At 49.0% G+C, this 18865-nt stretch overlaps 1 protein-coding gene across 6 annotated transcripts in view; it reads left to right on the plus strand.

Annotated features, from left to right (window-relative positions):
* The first annotated feature begins 818 nt into the window (after nt 1-818).
* The window catches only part of TRAF5 (TNF receptor associated factor 5), a 51674-nt gene continuing 33627 nt past the window's right edge, over nt 819-18865 (plus strand). The window contains exons 1-2 of one of the 6 annotated variants that reach the window (XM_037737402.1): nt 1348-1433; nt 18132-18238. Coding sequence is in view for 1 of the 6 variants with exons in the window: in XM_037737401.1 (XP_037593329.1) it covers nt 1116-1174 (59 nt within the window). In the remaining 5 variants the exon portion in view is untranslated. Of the gene's footprint in view, nt 1175-1347; nt 1434-5409; nt 5839-18131; nt 18239-18865 lie in introns of those variants that run through there. The other 5 variants (XM_037737403.1, XM_037737401.1, XM_017525586.2 and 2 more) reach the window with 5 other exon arrangements.

Raw genomic sequence — 18865 nt, forward strand, 5'->3', positions numbered from 1 at the left:
AACAGGGAGTCCCAAAGAAACACCCACCAGTGCATCTCCCCCACAGAGTGGTTAATCTAACTCACCAACCAAAAGGTTTGGATCTGGATTTCTGGCCCTTTTGAGAAATAAGAGATCAGATAACAATAGGCTGGAACTGGGTGGTGGCTGCTCCACTAGATCCTCCATCTGCTTCTTAGTGCACTAGCGCACCCCTCCTTTCTCCATGACCACAACCTCTGCCTCCCTCCCTGCCCAGCTCCTGTGCACATCTGAGTTGTTGACTCCCAAGGTAGATATTATTCCCCCTTTTTATTGATGAGTGTGGTAACTGAAACTCAGGGCAGTTAAGTACTTTTCCCATGGTTGCCTAACTGAAAGTAAAGATCTAGATAGAATTAGAATTTTGGTCCATTTCATTTATAGAGAATGTATTGTCCTTGGAGAGAATATATTGCAAGAGAGAGCCCTGTATTTAAGAGAAGGCTCACGAAGTCAGGAGTTTGAGACCAGCCTGGCCAATATGGTGAAACGTCGTCTCTACTAAAAATACAAAAATCAGCCGGGTGGGGCGGCGCGCGCCTGTAGTCCTAGCTACTCGGGAGGCTGAGGCAGGAGAATCGCCTGAACCTGGGAGGCGGAGGTTACAGCAAGCCAAGGTCGCGCCACTGCACTCAGCCAGGGCGACAGAGCGAGACTCCGTGTCAAAAAAAAAAAAAAAAAAAAAAAAAAAAAAAGAAAGAAAAAAAGAAAGAAAGAAAAAAAAACAGAAGTGCGCAGAGACCTAGATTCAAGTTCCAGCTGCAGAGCTTGCTGAATACGTCTAACCTTGGATACATGGCTCCACGTTGCTGCTCTGGCCCTCAGAGAGCTCATCTGTAAAATGCGGATGACCAGGCCTCCTTCCCCAGCTTGTTTTGAGGATCACAGGAAATGTTTGGGAAGCCAACCCTTGATATAACCGGGAGCTCTACAACTCTCAGAGATTGCTAGTGTTAGGGCAACAGCAAGAGGAGGGCTGGCAACTTTGTGCTACCATGAAGGAATGTCCGGGAAGGACTGATGTGAGCCAGATTTGAAGGCCTTGAGCAAATGGATCAACCCAGGAAAGAACTGGCTGAGCCTGGTCGTGCCTGATGGAAGAGCAGGACAGCCACAATTCAAACGCACGTGAGGGAAATCAGATGACTGGACTGTAGGTACCAACGGTTCTGAAGCGGGTAGGTTCGCCTGGGTGATGGCCTCGGCCTCCGCCCGGGAGGTTTCCTGCGCGCCAGCCCTTCCCCTGCGCCCGCCCGCGTCCCCCCTCCGCCCCCTCCTCCCGCCGCCCCCTCCCCCGCCCGCTGCCGGCCCCGCCCCAGGCCTGTACCCGCCTTGCCGCCCAGCGGTCCGCAGCCCAGGATCAGCCGAGCGCCTGCAGACCGGCCCCGCGAAGACAGCGCGCCCAGCCCCACGTGAGTCCGGCGGGTCGCCGCCCCGGGCACCCTCGCGGCGGAAGGGCCGGGGTGGGGACAGCGGCGAGCGCTTTTCGCCTCGTCTGAGTTACTCTGAAACCGAAAGCTCCTGCTGGCGGCGGGGAGGGCGCGAGGCGGCGGCTGGGCAGCGGGGGGCAGGGGGACCCCGGCTCGCGGGAGACCGACGGGGCAGGTGGCCGCCGACCGCCCCAGGAGAGCGCGCGCGGTCGGGAGAGAGGTGTGGCGAGGGCAGAGACTGGGGATCCCGATCTGGGGAGCTGGTCCAGAGGGCGGCTGAGGACCGGAGGGGCCAGGTTCCGTTGGGGTGCGCTGGCGGGGAGGACCTTCAGGCACGCCCCGCACACCCGCACTCAAACCCCTGGCCCCCTTCCGCACCTGGTGGCACCCCTCCACCGTTGCAGGGCTTTCCAAGCAAAGCAACTCCGGAATGAAACTTGAAGACTGCAAGGAATGGAAGCCTCCACCCGCTGTTCGTTTGCGCGTCTTCCTTTAGAAAGCAGCTAACCCCCTCCCCCAGAAGGCGAGCTCTGAGCAGCCTTGACGCAAACCAAAGCTCCGAGAGTTGGAAGGAGTTGCCCAGAGGCACCCACAGAATTCGCAGAGTCTGAGTTCTCTGTACCAGATTATCTCCACCTTGTTCCTCTTCTGCAGGATCTTGGTGGTTCTGAGAATTTTGGGTGATAATCGGGGCCACACTCTTGCTGCGGGTCCCACTGAGCCACTCCGGCCAGCCGACTTTCTCTGCTCGTTCTGTCTCCTCCTGCTAAGTTTCCATATTTGGCTATTTCAGATTTGCTTTCATGAGAACTCAGTTATCTCGCTGTGGCAGGCAGAGCTGCCCTAGGCGAGTGTTGAGGTTGGTGAAAACAAGCGAGGCTCCCTGCTGGGGCTGCCCCTCCGCCCTCTACAGCCCTGGGCTCTGACCCCACCGCCAGTGAGGATAGGCATCTGGTAACCAATTTAATTCGGTAAATATTTACCGGGCAGGTGCTGTGTGAGAACTGGGCTAGGGCCAATGGAATATGATTGTTTCCTCCAGAGATATTTGCATTTTAAAAGGGTCTGGAAGACCTGAGATGCAAAGAAATTAGTTGAAGCATTTCTGGGAATAGAACAGTTCTGGGTGTGTGCGAGATAATTTTAGGCAGCAAAAGGCTGGGCTAGGACCTCTCAAATCCCAGTGCAGCTGCTCTGCCTTATATACTTACAAAGCTGAAAACAGGGGTGTTAATGTAATTGATGGTTTGGGTGGAAACACTTCCATTCCTAACTCTAATTTGAACTAGAGAGACAGAAATTGCTGCAGGAACGATGAATGTAAATGGAAGTGGAAAACGCCTAGCTCCTGTAAATGTTTTTTATTTTGTTACAGTTACTGTTTTTGTTGTAACTCTGTAGAACGGATCAACTCTCAGATTCCTGGGTCCTGGATAGAGGCAGGAGGAAGTGCCTGCACCAGCATCTGGAGCAGGGGAAGTGATGGCGAAGGTGACTCCTGCCACCCAGCGCCTCTGAGCTGAGGCCTGTTGCCGTAGGTAGAAAGGTGGTGTTTTTCTCCGTCAGCAGGCATCACCTGAGTCCCCGGTCAACTTGGGTAATAGGGTGATGGAAAGAATGTGGAAAAGAGCTACGGTCCACTGAACATCCTAACTACAGATAGGGACTGGGTTGTTTTAGTGGGGATGATTTGCACAGTGGGGAAGCTAGATACCTGAGTCAGTCCTGTTAGGCTAGCAATGGGAAAGGCACCTCAGTATTTAGACAAACCTTCAGTGATTAGCTCAACTTTACTGCGGAGGACCTTGAAGGAAAAATAATTATTTGTTTGTAAAGTTCATTCCTTTCCAAAGCATTTTCTCATTGTTCTCATCGTTTTGTTCTCATTTTGTCCTCCATGACGCCCTCGTGAGACTGAGCAGGCTTATTCTCTACATCTCCCAGATTGTGAGGGTGAAGCACTGATCGGGATAGCCCCCTGAGCTCCACTACTGGACCAGGCCTGGAGCGTGGAGGTGTCTGGTTCCCTTGCTCCAGGCGCCTCATCCTGGCTTTGCAGAGAGCCATATTTGCCCACCTCCTCAGTCTGAGGGGTCAGCGTGGGGACCCAGATTCTGATAATGCCTCTATGGTCTGTCCTCAGCAACGTGGAGCAAGTTCAGCTGGAGACTCTGACCTAACTGCCACAGGAACAGGCATTCACTCTGTTAGCTCTGCCCAGCCAGGCAAGCTCGGGAAGACCCATGTCTGTGTTCATGTGTGTCTTGGAACCTGGCTTAGAGTAGGCCTAAACAGATGTTCGCTGAGTTGAATTGAATTCATTTGGGGTGCTGTCTCCCTTGGGCTCTGAGCTGCCAGGGACAAGTGCTGGGTAGGCTTGAGAGAGACAGGTTGAGCTCCCAGCAGGACTTGCTTAGATCCAGAAATTAGAATAACACTGTACAGCTCACAAGTAGCCCATTTCATCTGATTAATTTCTCACTACCTCCTCAGGAGAAGGGAGAGGCATGTGCCATTCCTTCCACTTTACCTGGTTGCAAGCTGAGGCTCAGAAGTGATTTGAAAGACCTGACAGCATGTAGGTATGAGGTAGGCCCCAATCCCAAGTCTTCTTTCTCCAATCCCTATGCTTTTCCCATAGTATCTTAACTAAAGGAAGCCAGGATTCTGGGCAGGAGGAGGATGAGAGAACCAGCAAGACATTCATCAAAAGCTGCCTGACATCTTTGCCACTGATCAGGGGTCAGTGGCTGACTCAATCTCTGTAGAGCTTTTTTTCTGCCCAGGTTGTGGCTTTTTCTGGGGTTCTCAACAGGAGTTCTAGCTCCAGCAAAGGTGTAGCAGGTGAGTATCTGTGTGTGTTGGGGCAGAGGGGAGCACGCTGCAGGGCAGAGGCAGTCCTCAGAGCTGCAGGCCCCTGCTGCTGCTGCCGCCCAGGAGTGGGCCAGCATGAATTTGTTGCCTTGCCCAGAGGAAAGCCTTATTTGAAGGATCACACAGCAGCCTTGACCCGTATGGCCTCCAGCAAGTCCTACCTTGTGAAAAAGTGGCATTGAGGACCAGACAGGATATAAGAGTGAAAATACTCATTAGTCCAGACAGGAATTCAGTCTGTTCACAGTGACAGTGATGAGCACGTTTTGCATATTGGTACCTGGAGGCAGGCGGTGGTGCATGCTTGGGTTGTGCTGTAGCAAAAGCAGTTTACATGCAAATGGTCTGTACCCTGTGCCGGACCCATGTGATGTGTAGGTCTTGGAGACCCAGTATTAAGTGACAAAGCCCAGTAAGTGCCCTCCCAGGATATGTGTGTGGAGCAAGAGCTGCCATCTTACTTACTTTCAGCAGAACCCCATGTCTCATTTCTTGACACCACAGGCTCCATCAACTTCCCTCCTTACCAATTCAGAACATTCCTGAAATTTTTCCATGGCTTCTTTTTTCTCTCTCAAGGAGGAAGTGCTCTCCTCCAGATCAAGGTGAGAGCACCTTCTCCACCCACACTCCCAAGTTAGCTCTCTCTTCCTCCCTCTGAGAAAGGTTCCCTCCATCCCTCCCTCCCAAAGACTCCTTCCCTTACCCATAAGCTGAGTTTTCTGTTAATAAGAAAACTCCACGTTTCCTCAGTCCCTCTTCTCTTTCTTTCACTGACAAGCTTCTGGAGTGCCCAGCTCTTGCGCTTGCTCCTCACTCGGCACCGTGCACCTGCTGTGCTGCTCTGATTGTCCAGTATAGGTTTCCAGGACTTGGTACTCCTCAGTCGCCAGCCCATACCAGCCCACGCTGCAGCTGTTGCTTATCTCCTTGGAGGCTGCCACCCTGTCCCCACCAGCGTTCCCTTCCTTGACCTCCAGCTTCTTGTCCTCCTCTGTCCTGCAAGTGCAGGTGGGGCCAAGGCTGGGCCCTCGGCTGGATTTCGATTCCCTGAGCTTCTCTCCTTAGAGCCCTTTTCCATTCCCAAGACTTAAACCAACACTCTTAAGGAAAGGCTAGTCAAATTTCCATCCCTCACCCAGTTTTCTTCTTGGCTACTCTGATTTGCAGTATTCGGAATCTTCGCCATGATGTTTCAGGAGCACCTCAGACATTCGTCCCAGGCTGCCTCTTTCTCTGTGTTCTGTTGCAGAGATTGCTGCTGTTCCTCAGTTACCTTTATCCTGTCCCCCTCAGCCAGTCCTGACCTACTGTCTATTCCCAGTTCAGGGCCACAGGGACTCTTTCCTGGGCAACGTTAATTATCCATTGACTCATTTTCCTGCCCCAGGTCCATCTGTATTCAGTTTGCCTTGCCACGTGGCTGCAGAGGAGCCTCCCTAATACATAGCCTAGTCAAGATCTGCTACCTTCCCTAATGGTGTGGTGGAAACAGTGTGGACTTCAGAATCTGGTGGGCCTGGGTTCAAATCTGGATTTATGATTTGCTGGTTGTAGCTGTATAATCTGGGCAAGTTGCCCAACTTTCATAGTGTCTGTGTTCCCACTGGTAACTAGAAATAGTAATATCTGCCACTTGGGGTTACTAGAAAGATTAAATGGTCAATATATACACAGATCCTGGAGTCTGGCAGATATTCAGTAAAACTGGTTTTCTCCTTCTATGTGGTTAATAGCTACAGAGCATTGTGGGGTTTCTGGGGAGCTGGAAAATGCATGCCTAGCCTAAAGGCATTCACATTTAAATGAAAAACCAGCAGAATAACTGTTGTATGTTAGAGTAGACCATCATTTAAACTAGCCTATTGCTGCCTCTTTGCAGTCTCTGGACCAGGTAGACCTCAGGGGCCAGGGTAGGGAAGCTGGGCTGGGACAGGGTATGGTGGGGATAAGCTGGGATGAGTCCTTGGCAGGCAGGGAGGGTAGGCAGCCTCAGAGGCTGGGGCCCCATGGTCCAGGTTTCAATGGCAGGATTCTGGTTTTCAGGACTTGTGGGTAGAGCAAGCGGCAGCTTTGGAGGCAGAGAACCAACACAGGAAGAAATAAAACAGATTTGGGAAACAAAAATACAGGTCACCAGGAGCAGACCAGTTACTTTAGTGGGATCCAGTGTGAAGGTGCAGCAGGATGAGGTTGACTTGATGCAAAGCCACCACCCAGAGCCCTTTCTGTTCTCCCATTCTAAGGTGGATGGCTTAGAACAGCCAGGCTGTGTTCTGAGGCTTCTGTTAGGGAGGTCCTTGGCCCTGGAGGATGGAGGCAGGTGGGTGGGGCTAAGCCAAGCAGCGGCCATGAAGGTCCCTCTTCTGTCTTCATGATTTTAGGATTTCTCAGGGAGAAGTTGTATTGAAAACTATGATGCAACCTAGGAAAACTTAACCATGCCTCCCTGGGTTAAAGGCAGAATAATTTAATATAAAGCAAAGGCTTACATGCTAAGCAGATGCAGAATCAAAGAAGTGATTAAAACATTGGGTGAAGTTATTCCAGGAATAACACACTAGGGAGTGAGAGGGATATAGGTAGGAGGAATAAAAAGATGAAGAAGATTTTCGGCACCCTTAATGAATGGGAAGTAGATTATTTGGGAGCAGACCGATTTCCTTATGTTAAGGTGTTTTATTTCAGAAACCAATACTTTGGGCTATTGCCTCAAATTTTCTGTACCATTCCCCCAGACCTTCCTTAGAGATAGCTATTGCCAGGTGTTAGCTGTGGACAGCCAGAGACAAAGTTCTTTCCTCACTTCCTTGATACTAACAGTTCCCATAGGGCCTATGTATGACTTTAAGTAGTTCCTTTTCACTTCGCTTACACTGGATCTTTCTAACAAGTGGACCTCTTTAGCCCTCATTGCTTCTACCTCGTAACAGCAGTGCTAGATTTTCTCATCATCAATTCTGTTCAAGCCTTGTTAAATAGCTCTAGGTCCTTCTTTTTTTCTTGTTTTGTTTTGAGACAGGGCCTTGCTCTGTTTCTCAGGCTGGAGTGCAGTGGTGCGATCTCAGCTCACTGTAACCACCGCCTCCCAGGTTCAAGTGATTCTCTCACCTCAGCCTCCTTCGTAGCTGGGATTACAAGCACCTGCCACCAGGCCTGGCTAATTTTTGTATTTTTAGTAGAGACAGGATTTCACCGTGTTGGCCAGGCTGATCTCAACTCTTGGCCTCAAGTGATCTGGCTGCCTCAACCTCCCAAAGTGCTGGGATTGCAGGTACAAGCCACCATACCCAGCCTAAATAGCTGTAGGCCTTTCTAGACCTGACTTGGCTACACCTACCTTTTCTTACATCATTTCTCCTGCCTAGATTGCCTCCTGTTCGAATCCATTAATCCAAACCCCTGCCACTCTTTCCAAAACAAATTCAAAATTCGTCTCTTGTTAGGCTTCTGCGTTGGGGGTCCCCAGGACCATTCCCAGGTTCAGTGATTTGCTAGGAGGACTTAGAGAAGTCAGTGCCCAGCAGATGGTAATACAGCTATGATTCATTATGGTAAAAGAATACAAAGCAAAATGAGCAAAGAGAAAAGGCTTATGAGGTAAAGTTCAGGGGGGACGAGGAGCAAGCTTCCAAAAATCTTAGAAAGGACTGCTGAGGGGGAATCACACAGGATGTGCTGAATTTCTCCAGCAGTGCATTGTGACAGCAGGTATGAAGCACTGTCTACCAGGGAAGGCCCTTGGAGACTCAGTGCCCAGGGTTTTTATTGAGGGCTGGTCATGTAGATACCTTCATCTAACACATGTCAAAATTCTAGGCTCCAGAAGAAAAACAGGTGTTCCATGTAAAACACATTGGATGGGTGTGGTGGCTCACACCTGTAATTCCAGCACTTCAGGAGGCCGAAGTGGGTGGATCACAGTGTCAGGAGATCAAGACCATCCTGGCTAACATGGTAAAACCCTGTCTCTACTAAAAATACAAACAATTAGCTGGACTTGGTGGCACGCAATTGTAGTTCTAGCTACTTGGGAGGCTGAGGCAGGAGAATTGCTTGAACCTGGGAGGCAGAGGTTGCAGTGAGCCGAGATTGGGCGACAGAGTGAGACTCTGTCTCAACTCCCCGCCCCTCAAAAAACCAAAAACCAAACAAAACAAAACACATTGTTTACCCAGACAATTTAAACACAGTGAGCCACTCTTAGCAGTTAAGGTGGTGGGAGCCTTTCTGAAATCCGTGTTCCAGACACCAGCCAGGGGCCATCCTTGTGAGTAGCACTTTAAGATAGCAGTCTCAGGCTTGCTGTGTTAACTTGTTTCTGCCAGCTTTTCTTCATAATCTCACCTGTTCTGCCCTCTCAGTGCCTAACTATAGTTATGTTGTAGAGAAAATTGCCCTAGACAAAGAACCAGAAGACCTGGGCTTCAGCCTAGCATGGCCTCCTACCGCTGTGTGGCCCTTCGAACCCCTCAAACTCCATTTTCCTCATTGAGAAAAGAGGAATTGTAATTCTTGCTTGTAGGTCTCAATGGTGACTGCAGACCAAAGGAAAGGATGTAGTTGGTCATTCCATCCATCCCTAAAATTGAGCACTTCCTTTATGTAAAGCAGTGAGTGAGCTGTGGAGAGTAAGACGTGAGTGTGATGTGGTGGCTTTGATGGTAGACAAGCCTGAATCCCTACCCAGCAGTTGCCAGCTGTGGTACCTCAAACACATTGTGTCACCCTCCGAGCTTTGGGTTCCCGGTCTGTAAAATACGAAGATGAATACTACAGTGAGTACCTGTAAACATGAGGCTGCTGTGTGGATTAAGTGGAACAACCCATGTATAGCTCCTATGGCATCTAGCGCATTATGGGCACCCCAAGTGGCAGCTATTAATTGACTCAGATATTTGAGTGCTTGCTCTGCATTAGCACCTTGAAAAACGTAAGCCACAATCCCACTGCTTTCTCCGTGCTGAGGAATGACATAAACAATTAATTACATTCCCAGCAAGTCCTGTTAAAGAGCGGTACAGGTGGTTAAAGGGCATGTCATAAGGGAGGGGGACCCTAACTTAATGGAGGAGGCACACAGAGGCTTAGCTGCATTAGTGAGGCTTCATCTGGGCTTGGATGAGTTTAGCTCAGCAAGAAGTGGGCAGAGAGGAAAAGATGTTTCCAGCAGAGACAACAGCTTGAGGAAAGGGAGACTCAGCCTTAGGGGGAAGACTGTAAGCGGGGAAGGTTCTCTGTTCATATGAGGAGTGGCAAAAGGACCGGGAATCCAGGAGAGGTGGAGGGCAGGTGAGGAGACTGGCCTAATTCAGAGGTCATCTCTGCCGCCACCCTGGCAGGGAAGCAGCAGAGCAGGGGCCCCATGCAGGAAGATTCGCAGTGTGGTAGCAGGAAGTAGAGGTGGTGTGGTCTGATGATTTCTGTTTTTTTGCTGTGCAGTAGGACGTAGAGTTTCCTGGTAAGATTCGAGGGAGTAGTCAAGGTTTGCAGAGGAGAGAAAGGTTTAAAATCAACATTGGACAGAGTGAGCTGAGAGGGAAAAACTGGCTTTGTGCTGTGTTATCGTGTTGGCATGATGAAGTCTCTGGTAAAGGACTCTGGCAAATGGGATTTGAGATCTCTGGCACCTTGTACAATGTGTGGCACCTAAGCAAAGGCCCCATAAATGTTGGTTGCACTGGATGGTTGACTGGTCTACCTTTATACATTTTTCTCAGCGTTTCCCCTCTTTCCCAGGTGCCTGCTTCCCTTGGGCTAAAGCTTCCCACTTACCACCTCCCCAGAGGCTGGCTCACATTACTGTAACAGAGAGAATCACTGCTTCCAGCCTCAGGTGGCTACACTGTACCCCCGCCCCTTACAGTGACTCCCCAACTCCCACCCCAAGTTTTCCATCATAAGCCAGCTTTGCCCTCTCCAACTGGGACCGATAAAATTTCAGGGCTTAAAAACAGGTGAAATGAAAAGGTTTAGGCAGTGAGAACCATGCTTAGCAGAAGAGAGGCTATTTTGCTTTCTGGAGAATAGCTGTTACAGTCGTTCTGTAAGTATTTACTAAACACCTATCATGTGCACTGTTTTTTGTTTTGTTTTTGAGACAGAGTCCTGCTGTGTCATCCAGGCTGGAGTGCAGTGGTGTGATCTCGTCTCACTGTAACCTCCGCTTCCCTGGTTCAAGCGATTCTTGTGCCTCAGCTTCCTAAGTAGCTGGGATTACAGGCCTGTGCCACCATGCCTGGCTAATTTTCGTATTTTTATTAGGGACGGGGTTTCACCATGTTGGCCAGGCTGGTCTCAAACTCCAGACCTCAAGTGATCTGCCAGCCTTGGCCTTCCAAAGTGCCGGGATTTACAGGCGTGAGCAACCAATCCCAGCCATGTGCACTGTTTTATGTGTTGAGACCTCAGTACTCAAAGAAACAGTCCTTGCTGTGATGGAGCTTATACTCTATTCTGATAGGGGAAGACAGAGAGTAAAGACATGAACAAGTAATATGTTAGGCAGTAGTAAGTGCACCAGAGAAAAATGCAGCAGAAGATGGGTCTGCCAGGGATGTTGTGTTTTCTATGTAGGGTGGTCAGCAAAGACCTCCCATGTGAGGTAACATTTGAACAGATTCCTAAAGTGAAGGAACAAGCCCTTCAGATATCAGGATGAAGAGTATTCCAGGCAGGGGAAAGCAAGCAGAAGTCTCTTCTGCTGTTCAAGAAGAAGCAAGGTGTTGCCAGAATGAGTGGAAAAGGGGGAAGGCACTAGGAAGTGAGGACACAGAGAATAGAGGAGCAGAAAAATGGGGGGCCCTGACCTCCAAGGACACTGGCATCTACCCTGAGTGCAATGGGGCCATTGGAGCTGAGGAGCAGCAGAGATAGCTTCTGTTTTTAAAAGGATCACTCTGGCTGCTGGGTTGTGAGTGGACTGTAAAGGAGCAAAGCAGAGCAAGAGACCAGCTAGGAGACTGATGCTATAACCACTGGGGAGATGGTGGCAGCTTAGGCCAGGGTGGTTATGCTGACAGAGGCAAGGAGGAGATGGGGGATATGTTGGGAAGGAAGAACTTACGGGATTTGGTGTTGTGAGATGGAGAATAAGAAAGGCGCCAAGGATCACTCCAAAATTTTTCGTCCACGTGACACTGTGATTGGTGATACTGTTTCACTGAGATGGAGGAAGGCTATGGGAGGAGGAGGTAGGTGGGGATTGGATGTGTTAAGTTTATGATGCCTATTAAATGTGGTGGCATGGACTGAACAGTAGAGCACGTCTGGGGCTCAGGGGAGAGGTCCATATTGCAGATAGAAATCAGGGCATCGTCAGCCATAAATGATAAGGTCAGGAGCTGGGACATGCTCACCCAGAGATGGGTACAAATAGAAGAGAGCAGGTCCAGTGCCAGCCCGGGGCTCCAAGAGATAGGAGAAGGTGACCTAGAAGCTGCCATGATGACCTGACTGGTGCTCCTCACACTGTCATGAGCTGTAGAATCTAGCCTGGGAATTTGCTAGAAAATCAGATTCTAGTTGCTACTGAGAGATCATGATACTGAAGTGGAAGTATCAAGGAAGGCTAAACTATTCTAACAAATGGGTCCCCCAAACAGAGGTCTTTTCCTCTGGGGTAAGGTGTCCAAGCCAGCATTTTTATCATGCTCCAGAGCAGATTCTTAGCAGGGCATCTGCAGCCCTGACTGCTCAGAGAGCTGCTGCTATAGTTTTGTGCATACACATGATCCCTACCTTGACTGAAAACTTCTTGGGGCAGGAGCTGTCTGGTAACCCACTCTGCCCCACTCCCATTATAGAATAAGGCGCAGGCCTCTGCATGTGACCCGCACTGAATGAAGCTGGCTAGGAGGACAGGGTGGACATGCATGGTGGTTAAGTGCTTATTTATTTGCCAGGAACTGTGTGATAATAATTTATGTGGATTAACCCATTAAATCTTAACTCTAAGCCTTTGTAGCAGGTACTATTATTGTCCCTCCCCCCACCTCTTTTTTTTTTTGAGACGGAATTTCACTCTTGTTACCCAGGCTGGAGTGCAATGGTGCGATCTCGGCTCACCGCAACCTCCGCCTCCTGGGTTCAGGCAATTCTCCTGCCTCAGCCTCCTGAGTAGCTGGGACTACAGGCATGCACCACCATGCCTAGCTAATTTTTTGTATTTTTAGTAGAGACAGGGTTTCACCATGTTGACCAGGATGGTCTCGATCTCTTGACCTCATGATCCACCCGCCTCGGCCTCCCAAAGTGCTGGGATTACAGGCGTGTGCCACCATGCCTAGGTAATTTTTGTATATTTAGGAGAGACGGGGTTTCACCATGTTGCTGGTCTTGAACTCCGGAGCTCAGACAATCTGCCTGCCTTGGCTTCCCATACTGTCCCATTTTCTAGATGAGGAAGGGATGACACAGGTAAGTGAATGGCAGAAGGGGTTGAACCCCAGCAGTCTGGCTCCGGAGCTGGTCTCTAACCAGTAAGCTGTACTGCCTGCCATCAAGCCCTCCTGGTTGGTGTTGGCTGGGATGTGGTGCATTTTCTGCCAGCTGTGAGGAGCATTGGCTTTGGAGTCGGAAAGTCTGTATTCAAATCCCTGTGCCCACGCACTAGCTGTGTGATTTGGGGAAAGTTGTTTAACAGCTTGAGGCCTTGGACTCTTCATCGGGAATATGATGATGGTAGCAGTATTGCCACAGGGTTAGTGTGGAACTGTGTATGATATTGTCTGTAAAGTGTAGGCTGGAAATTACTCGTACATGTCATGTTTTGTTATTATCATTATTATTATTGTTATCTTGAAAAAACAAACTGTGGATCCCCTAGGACTGAGGGAATGTGTTCTCTTTCTGGGTCCACAGGGGGGCATAGTTTTAAGGACAAGAACTTCCCAGCACCATGCCTCCCTCCCATCTCTCTGCATCCGGGAGATTTAACAGTTTATGTTTGAATTTCACGGGTGCAGGAAGAAACTAAGAGTCAGTCACTCCAGCGGAAGTTCTAAGCAACTCCTTTCATTGGCCAGGGGTCTTAGAGAAGGTGGGGGTTCCTCCCAGGTTAAAAGTCCCCTTCTTCCACACCCCTTCGGACTCCATGTTTGGGTCCCCTTCCATGAACACTCCCTTCCTGGAAGCCATCTTTCTCTCTCGTGGATTTCCCACCTGGGGTCCCCTTCCACACTCTCTCGTGGAAGCCTGTCTTCCCCTCCTAAATTCCATCTCTCTATTCCCTTTCACTCAGTGAGGAAGTTGCTTTTCTCTCCTGGATTCCATCTTTCTGGATTCTCTCACTCAGTGTGAGAGTTAGCTGTCTCTTTCTCTCTCCTTCTCCTGTTTCTCTCTCTTTAAATGAATCACTTTCTACAAACACTTAAGTCCGGCATTTACTGCACACTGCACCATGGTCCCCTCTCTCATTCTTGAGAGGGCAGGAGACCAAACACCTGGAGAAACGTCCTCTCAGGGGAGCTGAGGGCACCGTGAACCCCAATATTACAGGACTAGCCAGAAGAGCTGCCAGAGGCCTGTGGATCAGCAAACCCAATAGTCTCTGCTTCGATCAGAACAGGTATTCTATACACTCTTTTATTTATTGATGTTTCTGCATGAAGTTCACTTTGGTAGGTTTCACTGCGAAACAGTGAAACTCTTGGCTTCCTGATCCATTAAGTACTTCCAGAGCTGACTGGCTCAGTTGTTCGGGGAAGGGCAGGGGTATTCCACTTCCCCAATTCTACCTACTTTTCTTGGATCTCCTCTCTGGGCTCCCCTACTGCTCACCCTCTTCTGTTGCCCTGATCAGGCCATGAGTCCCAACAGCCTGAAGGCTGCATTTTTCAAGCCAGACTCTAGGATGCCTGTCTGTGTGTGGTCCAGGCACCTGGGGTGTACCTGGGGTGTGCCTGGAGTACCTGATTCCAGGAAGCCTGTCTCATCTGCTTCCTCCATGGACGGGGCCAGGGCTGGCCTTGCTGCCAGGTGGGAGGGGATTGCCCTGTGCGCCTCTCACAACATGTGCCCCAGCCACAGCCCTCCCGGCTTTGGGCAGTAGGCAGCCAGCAGTGTGTCACATGCCTTTTGTCAGCCTTGGAGATATAACTTCACACAAAGGCAGCTGTGGATGAGCATTTGTGGGAAAGTGGGGCACCGCTAGAATGATGCTGACCTTTGGTAGCTAAAAGTCACCACCAGGGTGAGCCACATTTTCTAAATACTCATTGGCATTTCTGTTCTGTAGCCGATCCAGGGTGGTGTCAGGTTTCTCCCCTTTCCTCAGAGTACCCTTACGCCATGGAGGGTGGGGCTGGGCAAAGTCCAGGCTCACTCCTCACTTGAAAATGCTTCTAAATTCCAAGCTCAATCTAAACTGTTGTCTGTTGGCTGTGCAGCCAAGCTCGAGGGGCCACTGGAGGATCATTCACAAGTGTTTGTGCTCCTTGTACTTGTCTTTGTTTCTTTAGTTTTTGTGTTTTGAGATGGAGCCTTGCTCTGTCACCCAGGCTGGAGTGCAAAGGTGTGATCTCAGCTCACTCCAGCTTCCGCCTCCCAGGTTCAAGTGATTCTCCTGCCTCAGCCTCCTGAGTAGCTGGGACTGTAGGCGCATGCCACTGCACTTGGCTAATTTTTGTAATTTTAGTAGAGATGGGGTTTCGCCTTGTTGGCCAGGTCTTGAACTCCTGACCTCCAGTGATCTGCCCACCTTGGCCTCCTAAAGTGCTGGGATTAAGCGTGAGCCAGTGCGCCTGGCCTCTTTGTACCTGTCTTTATGAGCAAGGAGGATGGTCAGGAAGGGGGAAGCGTGGGGCAGAGAAGTGTGAGTCTGAGATGACAAGCCCCATCGCTCCATGCAGTGGGCACACCCACCTGCATTTGGGAATGCAGTTGAGGTAGCAATAGGCAGCCTTTCTAATGAGGAGAATCCTTTCCAATGAGAAGTTCTTGAGCTGAGTCAAGCACAAAGGGCAGAAGGCTGACCCAGCCTTGGGAAATCCTGCTGGAGTGGGATGCTAACAAGGAACCTCCGAGAGGTGTGGTTCAGAGCTGGGAGTAGAACCAACAAATACAGAACCCTAGGGCCAAGGGATCAGGGAGTTTCAAGAAGGAAGTGCCAAATGTCACATAAAGGGCAGGAGGGCAGTGATTTAAGAGAGACTAGTCAGTAAATGTGATGATGTGATTACAGTTTAGACCATCGAACTAACATAATATGTTTTCCCAAACTACAAATGGCCTTATATACCACATCCCCAGATGATTTGGGCCTGCCAACTTATCCAGGTAGAATACAGATGAGCTTGGGAGGGCCAGGAAGGCTTCAGAGAGGCGCTGATGAGATCTGATAAAGGACACAGGTCTGTGGGTGCCACCTGGAAGGTGTGTTTCCATCGGGCACTGCTCTGGAGCTGGGAATGGGTGGGAGAGGGATAGGGGGAGAAAGAGGTTGATGGGGCATTGCAGGGCTGAGGATGGAGAATGGGCTGGAGCTCCAGGGGGTAGGGAATTTGGGCCCACTGTGCCGCATTTTTGTTTCCTTATCAGTGTCTGCCTATGTAGGTTCCTAGCAAAGAAATAATTTACAAAAAGTGACTGAATGAATAAATGTTTAGTGCGAGATAGTCCAGTGTAACCATGAATTCAAAATTGGGTGAAATGAGAAGGCAAATAGCATGTCAGGCAGTCAGCTTATCTCAGAGTGGGGGACATTGATGGAGGGACTCGGGGCAAATGCTTAATAATATTAATAGCCCTTATGACACTTCTCTGTACTACCACTATAAGCACTTCATGCAGATGGGGTCAGCAAACTTTTTCTGTAAAGAACCAGGTAATAAGTATGTATTGGAGGCCTTGTGGGCCATATGGTCTGTGGCGCAACTGTTCAGCTCCTCTGTGGTATCACATAAACAACCATAGATGATATGTAAATTAATGAACATGGCTGTGTTCTAATAAAACTTTATTTATAAAACATGTGATGGGCCAACACCTGATGTATATAGTATTGACTTATTTAATCTTCAGAAGTTCTATGTGGTAACTACTGCTATCATTATCACCATTTTATTTTTGGTATTTTTTTCTTTTTTTTGAATTACCTACTTTTAAAAGTCCTACTTTTTAAATTTATTTTTACGGGTGTGTATTAGATGTATATGGGCTACATGAGCTATTTTGATATGGGCATACAATGCATAAAAATCATGTCAGGGTAATGAAGTGTCCATTATCTCAAGCATTTATCATTTCTTTGTGTTACAAACATCCAATTCTTTTAGTTATTTTTAAACGTACAATAAATTATTGTTGACTATAGTCACCCTGTTATCAAATACCAGATTATATTCTATACGATCACTCTGACTGTATTTTTGTGCCCATTAATCATCCCCTCTTTCTCTCCCCAACACTTCCCCACCCCACAACTACCCTTCCCAGCCTCTAGTAACCACCCTTCTACTCTCCAGCTCCGTAAGTTCAATTGTTTTCATCTTTAGCTCCCACAAACAAGAATATGTGAAGCTTGTCTTTCTGTGCCTGGCTTATTTCACTTAACATGATGTCCTCTAGTTCCATCCGTGTTGTAAGTAATAGGATCTTGTTCTTTTCTATGGCTGAATATTGTGTATACGTACCACAAGTTCTGTATCCATTCATCTGTTGATGGACACTTAGGTTGCTTCCAAATCTTGGCTCTTATGAACAGGGCTGCAGTAAACATGGGAGTGCAGATATCTCTTCAGCATTCTGAATTCCTTTCTTTTGAAGGGAACTTGAATATATACCCAGCAGTGGGGTTGCTGGATCATATGTAGCTGTGTTTTTAGTTTTCTGAGGAACCTCCATACTGTTCTTTATAGAGGCTGTACGAATTTACATTCCCACCAACAGTGTACTAGGGTTCCCTTTACTCCATATCCTTACCAGCATTTCATTATCAACACAGATGAAGAAATGGAGAAGCATAGAGACTCAGTAATTTGCCTGAGGCCACATGGCTATGAAGGGGTATGGGCAGGATTTGAATCCAGGCAAGTCTACTCCAGAGTCCATGGTGGTCACTGCCATACCATGCTAACTCTTGGAACCTTGGAGTGGCAGGGAGGAGCCCCAGCTCCCCATCCCCTGAGGGCCTCCACACTACCTTACAGCAGGACCTATCTAAGCCTCCATTTCCTCACTCAAAAAATGGGGAATAATGATAATATATATCTCATATCATATATCACCCTGTTTCCTATGCTCGAGTGCAGTGGCACCATCATAGCTCACTGCAGCCTTGACCTCCTGGGCTCAAGAAATCCTCCCACCGTAGCCTCCTGAATGGCTGGGATTACAGGCTTGAGCCACCACACCAGGCTAAGGGGTTAAAATGAGCTAATGCATACAAATTAGCTGTCTCTTTGCTTGGACATAACCTCAGTATTTGTAATCCTAACCCATATCTGATTCCAGCACTTAGGCTCCATTCACATCTTTTCATACCCTTCCCTTGCCCTCTGCCTCAGTCGGAACTCTCCTAGATTGTCTTCACCGCCCTTTCCCACCGTATACTCACACTCTTGAGCTTCCACATTAATTATTGAGTCATCTGGGTTATTGGGTACTCTGGTCTGGAGACTAATGAGGATAGCCCTGCCCTTGAGGAGCTCAAGGAGCTGTCCCTAGGTAGCAGTGGGGACTGTTACAGAGCTGGAACCAAGGATGGGGGCTGAGCACACTGGCGTTGAACAAGGCTACCTAGTGGAGAAAGCTGCTGCGTGGGAAGATCAGCTGAGCTTTCTTTGTTATTTCTTCCTCTTGGTCTAGGTTCTGAGAGCAAATCTAAATGTCTTCTGGATACCTTAAAAGTAACACCTGGAGTCAGGTGGACTCCACATGGTTCCGAGGAAGAGAGTTCCACTAAAGGCATCCCTGTAAGTGTGACTGACTTGAGGCAGTGGCAGCCTCAGCCAGGCCAATGTGGGTGTGCAGCCCAGGGGATTGGGGGAGAAGGGATGCCCTTCAGCCTTTGTGCGCCCATCTATTCACCGATAGTGCTGGCTGCACTGCCAGGAGAAGGGAACTTGGAGAGAAGTCACAGTTCTCTTTAAAGGAATTAAAATTATACTCATATCATTCTTTGTCCTGTTTCCAAGACAGCTTTATTCTGTGAAAGCATAAGGAAAAGCAAAGAAAAGACACCCTTATCTCTCTGCCTTTAAGACATCAAAGCTAGTTATCCTGGGGTCCGGATGGTACATCGGTGGATTATGGCCACATGTTGTCTGGCTGCTTGTGGTGTCACCTGGTCTCTACATGAGCTCCCAGCCACATAGGAAAATGGCCTTATTGGTTCTCCCTTTCTCCAAGGCCGTCTTGTTTTTTTGACTTGCCTGGTTAAAGGGGCTTCTTCTTCAATTTTTGAGGGAAGACTTCTCTGGGCCGTCACAGACAGAAACTTTGGAAAACCTTTGCGATCGTTTCAGTTCTCCCTTGTGCCAGGAGGGTAGCATAACAGATAAAGTACTTTCCCCTCCTCTCTCCTCCCTCCTCCCCCTCCC

Source organism: Cebus imitator, unplaced genomic scaffold, assembly GCF_001604975.1.
Source record: "Cebus imitator isolate Cc_AM_T3 unplaced genomic scaffold, Cebus_imitator-1.0 Scaffold38, whole genome shotgun sequence".
Classification (NCBI taxonomy): domain Eukaryota; kingdom Metazoa; phylum Chordata; class Mammalia; order Primates; family Cebidae; genus Cebus; species Cebus imitator.